The following is an 11991-nucleotide window of genomic DNA, read 5'->3' on the forward strand; positions in this document are numbered from 1 at the left end:
GTTAGTTACTCACCCACGTCACATGTAAGCTGAGCAGTGGGTGCCTTATGGCCTGAGGCAGCAAATGGCTGGGCAGAAACACAGGGCGGTGAACGATAAGTGCTTGACTTTTTTTTTCTTCCCGTCCAAGTTGATAAGCCACCAGCACTGTTGTCTTCAAGCCAAGATGGCGATCCAGAAGAAGGTACGCAAATCACTGGGCTCCATAGTACCGTTCTGTGATACTAACTGCTAGCAGCACGGCAAAGGCCGTTTGGATAAATGGTATCGCTTGGCAAAGGAGAAGGGCTACCGTGCCCGTGCAGCGTTCAAGTTGATCCAATTGAACCAAAAGTATGGGTTCTTGGAAAAGAGCAAGGTTCTACTCGATCTGTGTGCTGCACCAGGTGTAAGTCTTGCTAGTGGTCTACATGCGAAACATCCTGTCTAACTGTTTTGCAGTCATGGTGTCAAGTGGCCGCAGAATGCATGCCCGCGCAAAGCATCATCGTCGGTGTCGATCTCTCCCCGATCAAACCCATCCCCCGAGCCATTACCTTCCAGAGTGATATCACAACTGAAAAGTGCCGCGCGACGATCCGGTCTCACCTTAAGCATTGGAAAGCGGACTGTGTGCTTCACGACGGTGCCCCCAATGTCGGTTCGGCGTGGGTTCAAGACGCTTTCTCCCAGGCAGAGCTGGTCTTGCAATCTTTGAAACTGGCCACCGAGTTTTTGAATGAAGGCGGATCATTCGTCACCAAAGTTTTCCGGTCCAAGGACTACAACCCTCTCCTGTGGGTTTTCAAGCAACTCTTCACGTCCGTGGAGGCCACAAAAACCCCCTTCTTCTCGAAATGTGTCTGCAGAAATTTTCGTCGTTTGTCGCGGATACAAGGCTCCCAAGCGGATCGACCCGAAATTCTTGGACCCGAAGCATGTCTTTGCGGAACTGGCAGACCCGACCCCGAACAACGAGGCGAAAGTCTTCAACCCGGAAAAGAAGAGGCGGAGGAGAGAGGGTTATGAAGAAGGGGACTACACCCAGTTCAAGGAGATTTCGGTAACAGAGTTTATCAACACCACCGATCCGATTGCTATCCTGGGTTCATACAACAAACTCAGCTTCCAACAGCCACCTGGTGGTGATCTTGCCCTATCCACGGTGGACCGCCTGGAAGAAACGACCGACGAGATCCGGACGTGTTGTGAGGATTTGAAAATTCTTGGCAAGAAGGAGTTTCGCAACTTGCTCCGATGGCGACTGAAGCTTCGGGAGAAGTTTGGTCTTGTCGTCAAAAAGAATCAGTCACAGGAAACTGAGGCCGAGGAAGTCGCCGAGATTGCTCCAATGGATGAGGAACTAGCTATTCAGGAGCAGCTTCTTAAAATGCGGGAGAAGGAAACCTCTCGAAGCAAAAAAGAGAGGCGCAAGGAGAACGAAAAGAGACGGAAGGAGATTGTTCGCCTGCAAATGCACATGACCACTCCAATGGATATCGGCATGGAGCAAATTGGACCTGGTGGTGAGGACGCCACCTTCTCGTTGAAGCGCATCGACCGCGCGAATGCTCGCGACGCTGTCACCAATGCTCGTGATATCCCAGCCGAAAGTGAAAGTGAGGATGAATCTGGATCCGAATCCGAAGAGTCCGACGAGGATGGTGATCGCCTTGAACGGGAACTTGACACAATGTACGAACAGTATCAAGACCGCATGCAGGACAAGGATTCGAAATTGCGTGCTAAGAAGGCTCGTAAAAATTACGAGACCGAGGAATGGGAGGGCTTTTCCGACGAGAATAAAGGCAGTGATGATGAGGATGAGGAGGATGAGCAGGAAACGGCCGCTTCAGCTGACCGGCCCCTTCAGTCCGGAAGTCTGTCCAACAACGCTGCGTTGTTCTTCGACCAGGACATCTTCCAGGGCCTAGGTGACGAGGCTGAAGAGGAGGAGGAGGAGGTGGAGGAAGAAGAGGACGCCAAGGATGAGGACATCGAAATGGGTGATGGGGAAGAAGAGGAGGAAGAGGAGGCTCCTGCCCCAAAGCAGAAGAAGCAGAAGCAAGCATCAAAGAAACAGGAGAAAGAATGGGTCGATGATTCGGAGGGAGAGGTGGAAGAACCTGAAGATCCGCGCAAGGCGAATGGCCAGCTCGGTAAGTCCCCATAGCCAGTCCTTACAGGCTCTTTTCTAACATGTCCGCGGCAGACATCGATATCATTACCGCCGAAGCGATGGCGCTGGCCCAGTCAATGGCCACTGGCGAAAAAAGATCACAGGATATTGTTGACGACGGCTACAATCGTTTCGCGTTCCGCGACATGGACGGGCTTCCGGAGTGGTTCCTGGATGACGAGGGCCAGCACAGCAAGCCCCACCGTCCGATCACCAAGGCTGCTGCAGCTGCCATCCGCGAAAAGATGCGCGCTATCAACGCACGCCCGATCAAGAAGGTGATGGAGGCCAAGGGCCGCAAGAAGTTCAAGGCCGCGCAGAGACTGGAGAAGCTGCGCAAGAAGTCGGCTCTTCTGGCCGATGACGAGGCGCTGAGTGAGCGGGACAAGTCGCAGGCGATCACCAAGCTGATGAGCAAGGCTACCAAGAAGAAGCCCAAGCAGCAAGTCAAGCTGGTGGTGGCCAAGGGCGCCAACCGGGGTATCTCGGGGCGTCCTCGTGGCGTTAAGGGCAAGTACAAGATTGTGGACTCGCGGATGAAGAAGGATATTCGGGCGCAGAAGAGACTGGCGAAGAAGAAGCAGAAATAGGTGTTCATACTAGCGAATGCATATACTCGATATTTTCTATAGTTTGTCCCTTCGTACCTCGGCCATATCTTGCGATAGGACAGCCCCGACAACCCGCAAAAGGGAAGGGAATTCCTGGATTATGTATACATATGCGAGGGAACACTTTGGATGATGATGGGGCCCAGTTCTCAGCAAAATTTGTATAATACGAGCGAATGCATACAATATATACTCGCTAAGTATACCCTCGGTCCATAGTTCGTGACTTCGTTGTGATTGGGTCCGAGATCACTGAGTGGCGCTTATCGATCAACTCGGACTTTTCTCATTCTTGCTCCGTCTTATCTTCGTTGCCTCCTCCAACTCCCCCATACCATATATATATATTTCTCGGTGCCTGGCCTATGGAGTTGCCAGGTATTTGTTGAACCCCCTACATTCTTTATCTATACATATTTGCATTCTTTTCCATATCGTCTCATGGGCTTCTTCGACCATCTCCAGAAAGGAGGGGCTTTCTCCCTCCAACCCAAAAAACCCCAGGTTCGCAAAGTCGTCCAGGCTCGACCACCAGCTACTACCTCGCGATCGACGCCCTCCACCCCCGACGCCCGCCCCGTTCGCCCGCAGCCTTCATCTGACCGCGGCCGCAGAGTCTCCGCGGTCAAGTCGCGGTCAGTCTCAAGCGACGCGGACGCTCGCCCCGCGAAGCAAAGGCTGAGCACTCCGTCTCGCGGCCGTAAGCGTCCTACGCCCGAAACACGGCTCTCGAGCGACGACGATGTCAGCGACAGTGATACCTCGTTCGAAGTGCGCAAGCGCGCGCGCACGAGCGCCAGCGCGGAACCCGATCCCGACAGGCGTCTTCGCTCAGTGAAGGCTTTTTCGGAGGAAGGAGCGAGGCCGTTCAAGATGGTGCACGCTGCGGATATCACCTCGGAACAGAAGCCCGGCAAATTTAAACCGGGCTTTGGGGCCGAGGGTACGCCGACCGTGGTTCTTCTGCAGTATCCTAGTGCGTCGCAGAAGGAAAGGTATGTGGCATGGTCTTCAAAAGTGCAAACCCTGACAGCTAACCCACTGTGTGATTAGATATGACTTGGTGGTGCCTCGAGAAAACGACGGCTTCCGGCCGATCGACGATATCGTGCAGGTGATCGAGACTGTGTCTGACAATTATATTCCGGATGAGAACTCGGAAGAGTTCAATAACGAGACAACGGGTATCAGGCGACGTCTGCGCCGGGCTTTGGCTGTAGCGTCCGAGACTCAGTTCAAAGATGCGGTCAACGATTACAACGAGACCATTGAACGGTTGAGGACCAACGGCAGTCTAGCGAAGCGACTTGACTCGACGCATCGTATGAGTCTCCCTTGGGTGGAGCGGATGCTGACGCAAATCTATGCGCGCACCGTTTCTCCCCGCGTCGAGTCTCTGCGTCAATACGAGAACGGCACGGACAACGTCTACGGAGAACTCCTCCCTCGGTTCATCAGCAACATCTTCAAGGAGACCAAACTGAAGTCGGGCCAGGTGTTCGTCGACTTGGGATCCGGCGTCGGCAATGTGGTTCTCCAGGCCGCGCTCGAGATCGGCTGCGAGAGCTGGGGCTGCGAGATGATGTCCAACGCATGCGATCTGGCAGACCTCCAGCAGGCCGAGTTCAAGGCCCGATGCCGGCTGTGGGGTCTTGCGCCGGGCAAGACGCATCTCGTTCGCGGCGATTTTCTCGAGCAGCAGAGCATTGTCGATGTCCTGAAACGCGCGGACGTGATCCTCATCAACAACCAGGCCTTTACGCCGCAGTTGAACAACGAGCTGATCAACCATTTTCTGGATATGAAGGAGGGTTGCAAGATTGTCTCGCTCAAGTCGTTCGTCCCGGCCGGCCATAAGATCCAGTCTCGCAATCTCAACTCTCCGATCAATCTGTTGAAGGTCCAGCAGAAGAATTACTGGTCGAATAGCGTCAGCTGGACTGACGTTGGTGGTACCTATTTTATCGCCACTAAAGACAGTGCACGGCTAAAGGCCTTTATGGAAAATTCCCTCTGACGAAGGCCTGGGGGTATAGCTTTTTTCTTCTTTGTTGATGCTGGAAAGCAGTGGTGTGCATGATACATTTGGCATCCTGAAAGCTTGTAGATTACTTTTTGTCTTGGATATATCCTGTGATTCGATGTATGATACCATCAATTGATCTGTACAAACATTAAGAGGTTGTTCTTATTTGCCAGGCTTCTGAATAAATTATCTAGCGTCTAGAAGGAAAATCTTGAAATCCCATGCTGCAAGCGCATCGTGAACTACTAGGAAAATTTCGACGCATCGTTCATGGCATCCGCTTCCTGGCCCATTCTCGCCATCCAGCGATCCACGAGCTCCTGGTTCTCACGCTGGAATCGAGTGGACCGCTCTTCTGCCATGTTGAGTTGGAGGTTGAGGGTAGCCATTTCATCTTGGAAATCCTAGCAAGCCAACCACATCAGTGAGAGATATTTAACCAAAATAGGAAATGAAACGTAACTCACCTCCAACAGCTTGGCCTTCCCTCTCAGCTCTTCATCACGGTCTTTGAGGCGTAGCTGCAGCTGGACCCTCTCGCTTTCCAACGCACTGATCCGCCGACCATCCTGGCCACTCTTTTTGCGAAGCTTTTCAACTTCAGTGCTAATCCGATTCAAACGGTCTTGTAACTCGGAGCGCGAACGCTGGGCTGCCGAAAGGTCTATGCGGGTTGCATTCAAGAGGTCGGTCAAGGGGATTCCTGACTCGGCCGATAGCTGTTTATTTGTGGTGATGGGTGATGGTATGGAGCGCTGGGCTTCACTGGAAAATTTGTGAGCAGCTGGAGGGCTGGGTCCTGTTGCACGGGGTGGTGCTGCTAGCGCACTGGTTCTATCAGCGAGCTTGGTATCTAGGCAGCGGAGATGTTAACGGAAGACGATCTAGTGGAATGGTATGCGTGGGCATACAAGCATCATATAGGGCACCGTTGGCTTTCTCCCGACGATCTCTCGCAGCCAAAGCAGCGGCGTATTCTTCTCGCCAGTGGGGCATCGGCCGAATTCGATGATGGACAGACCAGGAATGAGAGATGACGAGGCAAATAACGATCCGTTATCGATAAACGATGCCGACCGCCCAGCTGACCGCCTCCCCGGTCCCCGTCATGACTGCAACCCAACTTGGCAACTCCCACTTCTCCTCTCTTCCTCACCGCGCTTCGGGATTCTGGTCCGGAAGACACGATTAATAGCTACTCCTTACATATCAGAACACTCATTTATCCTTTGCGTGGTTCTACTCCCCAGATCGCTGCTATGGCGTCACGGAAGAAGGTTCTCCTCAAGGTACGTTCTCCGCACTCGAGCTCCGGATCACCCTGAGCCTCCTCAACGCTGCCGACATGCTAACTAGGCATCCCGATGGATTTAGGTGATTATCCTTGGAGACAGTGGTGTTGGAAAGACCAGCTTGATGAACCAATATGTCCGTCCAGCCTCGCCCCCTCCGGCCTCGTGACCTATCCGCCGTCATCGCTAACATGCACCGCCCCCAAACAGGTCAACAAGAAATTCAGTGGAAGCTATAAAGCGACGATTGGAGCCGACTTCCTCACCAAGGAAGTCCTGGTGGACGACCGGCTCGTGACGATGCAGGTAAGATAAGATTGAAAGGCAAGGGTCGAGGATCTGCAGCTGAACGACTGACCTCTTCCGTAACTACCTAGATCTGGGATACCGCTGGTCAAGAGCGGTTCCAGTCACTCGGCGTTGCGTTCTATCGCGGAGCGGATTGCTGTGTCCTCGTCTACGATGTCAACAACTCCAAGAGCTTTGAGGCGCTGGATAGCTGGCGAGATGAGTTTTTGATCCAAGCAAGTCCGAGGGATCCTGAGAGTTTCCCTTTCGTAAGTCCTCGGTGTTTGTTTTACTGAAGTCTGTTAACATGTAGCTAGGTCGTCATTGGCAACAAGATCGATGTGGAGGAGAGCAAGCGAATGATCTCGTCGAAACGAGCCATGACGTTCTGCCAGTCCAAGGGCAACATCCCCTACTTTGAGACCAGTGCCAAGGAGGCTGTGAACGTGGAGCAGGCGTTTGAAGGTGCGTCTTTTTTTCCTTTCGTTATTCCCTCGATTCACTGCTGACAGAACGTGCAGTCATTGCCCGGAGTGCGCTCGCACAGGAAGAAGCGGAGGAGTTCAGCGGCGAGTTCAGCGACCCGATCAACATCCACCTGGACAATGACCGCGACGGCTGTGCCTGTTAATACCCTAACACGATACTCTCATGATTTTCCAAGCGCTTGTTTTTCCCTCTCTGCGTACAGTTTTGCTGCTGGGTTGTTCTTTGTTGTCGATTGTGTAGAGAAGATAGCATCTTTGCTGTGGGGTGACTGCCCCGTGTGTCTGTGGCTGGTCTCGGATTTAATGCTGGGCGTGTCTGTTCGTTGCGAGAATACCATGGATGTTGGCATTATGTTATTGGTATAGATATTCGCACGTACTCTGTAGTCTTAGGGGCCATGCTCCATCTGCGCGAAATATTCCCAGCATACGATAGGGACCTATAACTCAATAACGCAGCCTAGTCCCAGTGTCCATTTTTTTCAGTGTGTTAAGCGTTCACTAGGTCGTGTCCGGCTAATCGCGATCGCCCGGTGACACCATCGCTTGGCGCTCCCTCTTTCCCTCCATATCTTCTTCCTCCCCTGCCGGACAGGGTGCCTGTCCCTCCCTTGACATACTCGCCAGCTCCTTTCTTCAGATGCCCGTGCTCCGCCTGGTTACCTTCCTGTTGTCATTCCTCGTCACCGAGGGGCAACCGAAGTGATCCCGTCTGATCTCACGCGACCAACTCCGCCGACGACCCGTGATAAGCCATTCGCTCAATCGTGTAGCGCAACCATGTCTTCCGGCCCCGAGATACAAGCCTTTACCCTGATGGGTTCTGCCAGACATACAGTGGGAATCGGCCTACTGCTGATCGTGGTTGTGCTGTGGACGGCGTCGAACTTTCTCGCAAGCGTGCGCATTCTCCCCCGCTGATGGATTCTGCGTGCCCACCTGGCGGATTACGATCTAACATCAATGCTTCTCTCCAGACTATTTTCGCAGACAACACCTACTCCAAGCCCTTCTTCGTGACTTACGTCAACACCTCGCTGTTCATCCTACCGCTTTTCACAATCTTATTTAGACGTCTGTGGCGGCTCTGGCGCTCTAGGAGACTGTCCCAGATCACCTCGTTCCAGAGCCTGCTCAGGCATTTGGACTCGCATGATCCCAAAGCTGAGGAGGAGCAGGCTATTTTGCACGCTGCGGCTGCGGAGGATGACTTCCACGGCCACGAGCGACGCGAGAGCGCGCAGTATGTACGATCGATGCTGAAAGATCCAAATGCAAAGCTGGGATTGAAGGCAACGGCGAAGTTGAGCTTTGAGTTTTGTTTACTTTGGGTAAGAGGAGACTGTTTCCATCTATTGGTGACTTGATGAGCTAACGTTGTCGCAGTTTGTTGTATGTTCCATCCCAGCTTTTTGCAGTCTTTGGCACAGTCCTAATGAACACTCTCAACTATCTAACAGGCAAACTACTTTGCCATGGCATGTCTCCAGTACACGACCGTGGGCAGCACGACCATCCTCACATCGACGAGTGGTAAGCTCCAGCATCATGTCCGATGCTTTCTCGCCGTATGCTGAAACAGATCCCAGGCGTCTGGACCCTCATCTTCGGCGCCATAATCGGCGTCGAGAAATTCACTGCGCGCAAACTCCTCGGCGTCATCGCCTCCCTAATAGGAATCATCCTCATTTCGCGCGTCGACCTCTCCAAACCAGATACCAACACCCCATCCGTCGACGGCAGCGAGGGATCCTTTCCGCACAAAACTCCCGCGGAGATCGCCCTCGGCGACGCAATGGCAGCGTTCAGCTCGATCATGTACGGCGTGTATACGATCGTGATGAAGAAGCAAGTCGGCGACGAGTCGCGCGTGAACATGCAGCTCTTCTTCGGACTAGTGGGCTTCTTCAATCTCGTCCTCCTGTGGCCCGGGTTCGTTGTTCTGCACTGGACGGGCGTGGAGCCGTTTGCGCTGCCGAGCACGAATCGGGTGTGGATGATTATCATCATCAACTCGCTCTCCTCCTTCATCTCCGACATCGCCTGGGCCTACGCTATGCTCCTGACCACCCCGCTCGTCGTCACCGTCGGTCTCAGTCTGACGATCCCGCTCTCCCTGGTCGGCCAGATTATCCTGCAGGCCCAGTACGCTACGCCGCTGTACTGGGTCGGCGCTAGTATTGTGTTCATGTCCTTTCTCGTGGTCAACCGCGAGAGCCAGGGCGAGGACGTTGTCGTTCCTGTTGCTGCTCCAGGTGCAGGTGCCAGAGTGTCGTCGGGGGAGTATGAAACATTGCCGCAGTATTCCCCGGGTGAAATAGTGCGATAATTCACCGACTGGGAGTGGGGGCTTTTCTTCTGGGGGTCTTGTGTTTCTTCTTTGCGTCTATCCGCTTTACTCCTATCATCTTCATCCTCATGATTAACTTCCTTTTCTGTGCCTGGCACCTACCGGCTTCCTTTTTTTTTTTGCTTTTTCTTGGGTTTGCAACTCACATTAGAGCTATATGGGTTAGAATAGAAAGATGCGCATTACTTGACCGTTGGAAATGAATTGACCAAACAGCCATCTAATAATGAACACGGCCTGACCTCTCCTAGACCTTTTTGCCAGACTAGGTAATTACTGCTAGGTGACTTATGTATGGCAGCGGTATCCGGTGATACCAATGAGATGCTCGCATTAAGTAAGAACTGGGTATATATAATGAGACAGAAAGTGTGAATGGTTCGAGTGCCGAACTCGCTCCCGGGATTAGATAGCAAGGGCCTTGGCCGCTGAGGCAGATATAAAGGAAGAGGAGGAGGGGGAGGAAAAAGAAAAGAATAGGAGTGAGGAAAAGCGGCAATCAAGAATGATTAAAAAGTAGACGACGGCTCCAGTTTCTTGCGAGCCACAAGAATACTCTTCAAGGCACCTAACCAGCGCGCCAGGGATTCTTCATCCGGCGCGCAGAGTCGGTAGGTCTTTTCCTCGGCGATGATCTGCAGGCAGAACTTCTTGGAGCGCGATATGGGGTCGACCTCGGCCGCGTCGATGATGTGCGACATGGGGATGACGCGGATGGCGGAGTACTCCTGCTCATCCTTATAGAAAGCCAAGCTCTTGGGACGGAGCACGACCCACAGCCGTTTCCATTGGCGTACGGTTCCCTTGATGCGCAGGCCTTGCAGGTACCCGTGGCAGACGACACGCTCTGGGTCCCGGACTGACTGTTGGCTGGTGTCTCGCGGCAAGGACAGGGGCTTCTCCTCCGGTGCGGATCGGGACAGATTGTTTACGGATCTGGACAAATTGTTGAGGGAGGAGGGCATGGACCGTAGACGGCCGCTATCTGCTGGCGGGGTTGCATCTGATAGTTCTGAATAAGATGTGATCTCATTCCCGGAGTATTCTTGTGTGTAGGATAGGCGCTGGGCTCGGCGGCGGGGCGAGACTGTGCGGCCAAGCTCTGGAGAGCTGGCGCGGCCCGTCTGCTCAAACTCCGAGTGGTCGGTTGTGTCCTCAATGAGCTGCTTTTGGATAGCCGGCAGGCCGGGTTTCTTCGATAGTGCCAGGAAGGCCTTTTCGTCCTCACCAATGGGGGTCTCTGTGCGGATGCGGCTGATCCAGTCCTCCGCGTCGCGCTCGGAGGCGGCCTCGAAGCGGTAGTTTTTGGAGGGGGTGAACACGCCGAAGACATGCTTTCGACTCGAGCGAGTGGCTTTGACCGGAGCCACGGCCGTCACCTCGGACAAGGTGATGGAAGCCCGCAAGCGAGTGGTTTCTTCATCTTTGTACACGGAGAGCAGATTGGGCCGGAGGACGATATAGGCGGGTTTCCATGAGGCTCGGAAGACCTAGAAGCAACCCTGTCAGCCGGGAGATGCGCGCTAGCTTGAAGAAGGATTTACGGAACACACGGACATGTTTGTGTTTCACCCGCCGGAACACCCTTCCCGTCTTCAAGACTCGGTCGAACTCGAAGCTGCCGTTCTCGTTGACGGGCGAGAAGTTGAGGTTGACGTGGCCGTTGCGGGAAGGTGGTGGGAGCAGCTGATCGATAGGGTGGTGGTTGGGCACGGGGATGGCAGGCGTCTGGGAGCTCTGCCCCTCGGAGGAACGAGGGAGCGAGCTCATGGTCGTAGTGTTCTGAGAGTTGTCGTATAGGAGAGATGGAAGGAGCAGGCGAATCGGTGTTAATTAAGGCGAAATAAGGGGCGGCTTTTGATTGTCGTGTGAACGAGCTGGGCAGCGTGGGCGGCGGCGAGAGCTGGCTGGGGACATTGGGGCAAGGCAACACAGTAACTGCCTTAGTGTTGCCTCTTTGGGGTCCCTGTCATCCTCATCCCATGGGACGACAGAGGTCTGGTGATGATGACGATGATGATGATGGTGGTGGTGGAAGATGGATGGATGGATGGATGCAGGTCCAGAAGAATGACTTCCCGGACTAGGAAAAGGGCAGCCTGTCTGCAGCTACTATTTTCGTCAAGGGCTTTACTATTGTTTCTCCCTGTTCACCCTACTAGTGACTCCCTTTCTCTCCTGCTCCCTAGTGTAGAATACCCACTCTTCACTCATGAACATCCTTGAAGGCCCCCGACACGCGTGTCATCCCCTTAAAGGGTCCAGACCCGGTCACGTGTGGGGCAGGCCCTGAACCCTTGTGTATCCACCACAACGCGGTTGTATCAGATAGAGATGGAAAAGAATTGGTATTTGGCCGGTCTGGATAGGCCCCGAATAATTACATCGTCGGGCTGGATGGCGTGTGTCTCAGCGTTCCATTACACAGCCTTAGACCCTCGATCGCCACTGCGCTAGGCGCTTTCCTCTTGTGGCTATCGGTACAAAAGTACGATTGATGATTATTACTTGGTCAGTTGTTAACGAGATTGTCAGGTGGTCTATGCAAGATGAGATCTGGTCTTTCTTTGGCTCGTCGAAATAGCCCCGTTTTTGGAGCCGCGGGAAGCTTGCTTGGGGGCGGGCAGACTTGGCAAGGTATTGGCAAGGTATGCTGAGGAGGCGAGAGACACAGTAAATCTTGCGTGGCGATACCACAATATCACAATAGAGCCGATAGAAGAATCAGCTGTCCGATCTACATCCTCCTAACAACCCCCCCCCCCCCCCCCCCCAAAA

General features: G+C 53.6%; 7 protein-coding genes across 7 annotated transcripts; 5 read left to right on the forward strand and 2 right to left on the reverse strand.

Annotated features, from left to right (window-relative positions):
- Nucleotides 1–166: 166 nt before the first annotated feature.
- On the forward strand, nucleotides 167–2748 carry spb1 (rRNA methyltransferase spb1; the record flags this gene model as incomplete). The annotated part of the gene is made up of 5 exons (XM_057191907.1): nucleotides 167–184; nucleotides 239–388; nucleotides 442–840; nucleotides 878–2138; nucleotides 2192–2748. The coding sequence occupies 5 exons, from the start codon at nucleotides 167–169 to the stop codon at nucleotides 2746–2748; spliced, it is 2385 nt and encodes a 794-aa protein (XP_057056860.1).
- A 462-nt stretch (nucleotides 2749–3210) lies between these two features.
- On the forward strand, nucleotides 3211–4786 carry dot1 (histone methyltransferase DOT1; the record flags this gene model as incomplete). Its single annotated transcript, XM_057191908.1, has 2 exons — nucleotides 3211–3764; nucleotides 3823–4786. The coding sequence occupies 2 exons, from the start codon at nucleotides 3211–3213 to the stop codon at nucleotides 4784–4786; spliced, it is 1518 nt and encodes a 505-aa protein (XP_057056861.1).
- Nucleotides 4787–5040: 254 nt separating this feature from the next.
- Nucleotides 5041–5791, reverse strand: N7474_000494 (ATG16 family protein; the record flags this gene model as incomplete). Its single annotated transcript, XM_057191909.1, has 3 exons — nucleotides 5041–5199; nucleotides 5263–5648; nucleotides 5707–5791. 3 exons carry the CDS (start codon nucleotides 5789–5791, stop codon nucleotides 5041–5043), a joined length of 630 nt encoding a protein of 209 aa, XP_057056862.1.
- A 12-nt stretch (nucleotides 5792–5803) lies between these two features.
- On the forward strand, nucleotides 5804–7006 carry rab7 (Rab family GTPase YPT7; the record flags this gene model as incomplete). Its single annotated transcript, XM_057191910.1, has 6 exons — nucleotides 5804–5968; nucleotides 6009–6169; nucleotides 6234–6393; nucleotides 6465–6644; nucleotides 6693–6840; nucleotides 6897–7006. 6 exons carry the CDS (start codon nucleotides 5804–5806, stop codon nucleotides 7004–7006), a joined length of 924 nt encoding a protein of 307 aa, XP_057056863.1.
- A 777-nt stretch (nucleotides 7007–7783) lies between these two features.
- On the forward strand, nucleotides 7784–8230 carry N7474_000496 (uncharacterized protein; the record flags this gene model as incomplete). Its single annotated transcript, XM_057191911.1, has 1 exon — nucleotides 7784–8230. One exon carries the CDS (start codon nucleotides 7784–7786, stop codon nucleotides 8228–8230), a length of 447 nt encoding a protein of 148 aa, XP_057056864.1.
- A 203-nt stretch (nucleotides 8231–8433) lies between these two features.
- N7474_000497 (uncharacterized protein) lies at nucleotides 8434–9192 on the forward strand (the record flags this gene model as incomplete). The annotated part of the gene is made up of 1 exon (XM_057191912.1): nucleotides 8434–9192. The coding sequence occupies one exon, from the start codon at nucleotides 8434–8436 to the stop codon at nucleotides 9190–9192; it is 759 nt and encodes a 252-aa protein (XP_057056865.1).
- Nucleotides 9193–9722: 530 nt separating this feature from the next.
- N7474_000498 (PH domain-containing protein) lies at nucleotides 9723–10995 on the reverse strand (the record flags this gene model as incomplete). Its single annotated transcript, XM_057191913.1, has 2 exons — nucleotides 9723–10703; nucleotides 10771–10995. Coding segments are annotated over 2 exons (1206 nt in total), but the record flags the coding sequence as incomplete, so codon positions are not given.
- Nucleotides 10996–11991: the final 996 nt, after the last annotated feature.

The sequence above is a fragment of the Penicillium riverlandense genome, assembly GCF_028828495.1.
Source record: "Penicillium riverlandense strain IBT 135883 chromosome Unknown utg000001l_segment0_segment0, whole genome shotgun sequence".
NCBI lineage: Eukaryota > Fungi > Ascomycota > Eurotiomycetes > Eurotiales > Aspergillaceae > Penicillium > Penicillium riverlandense.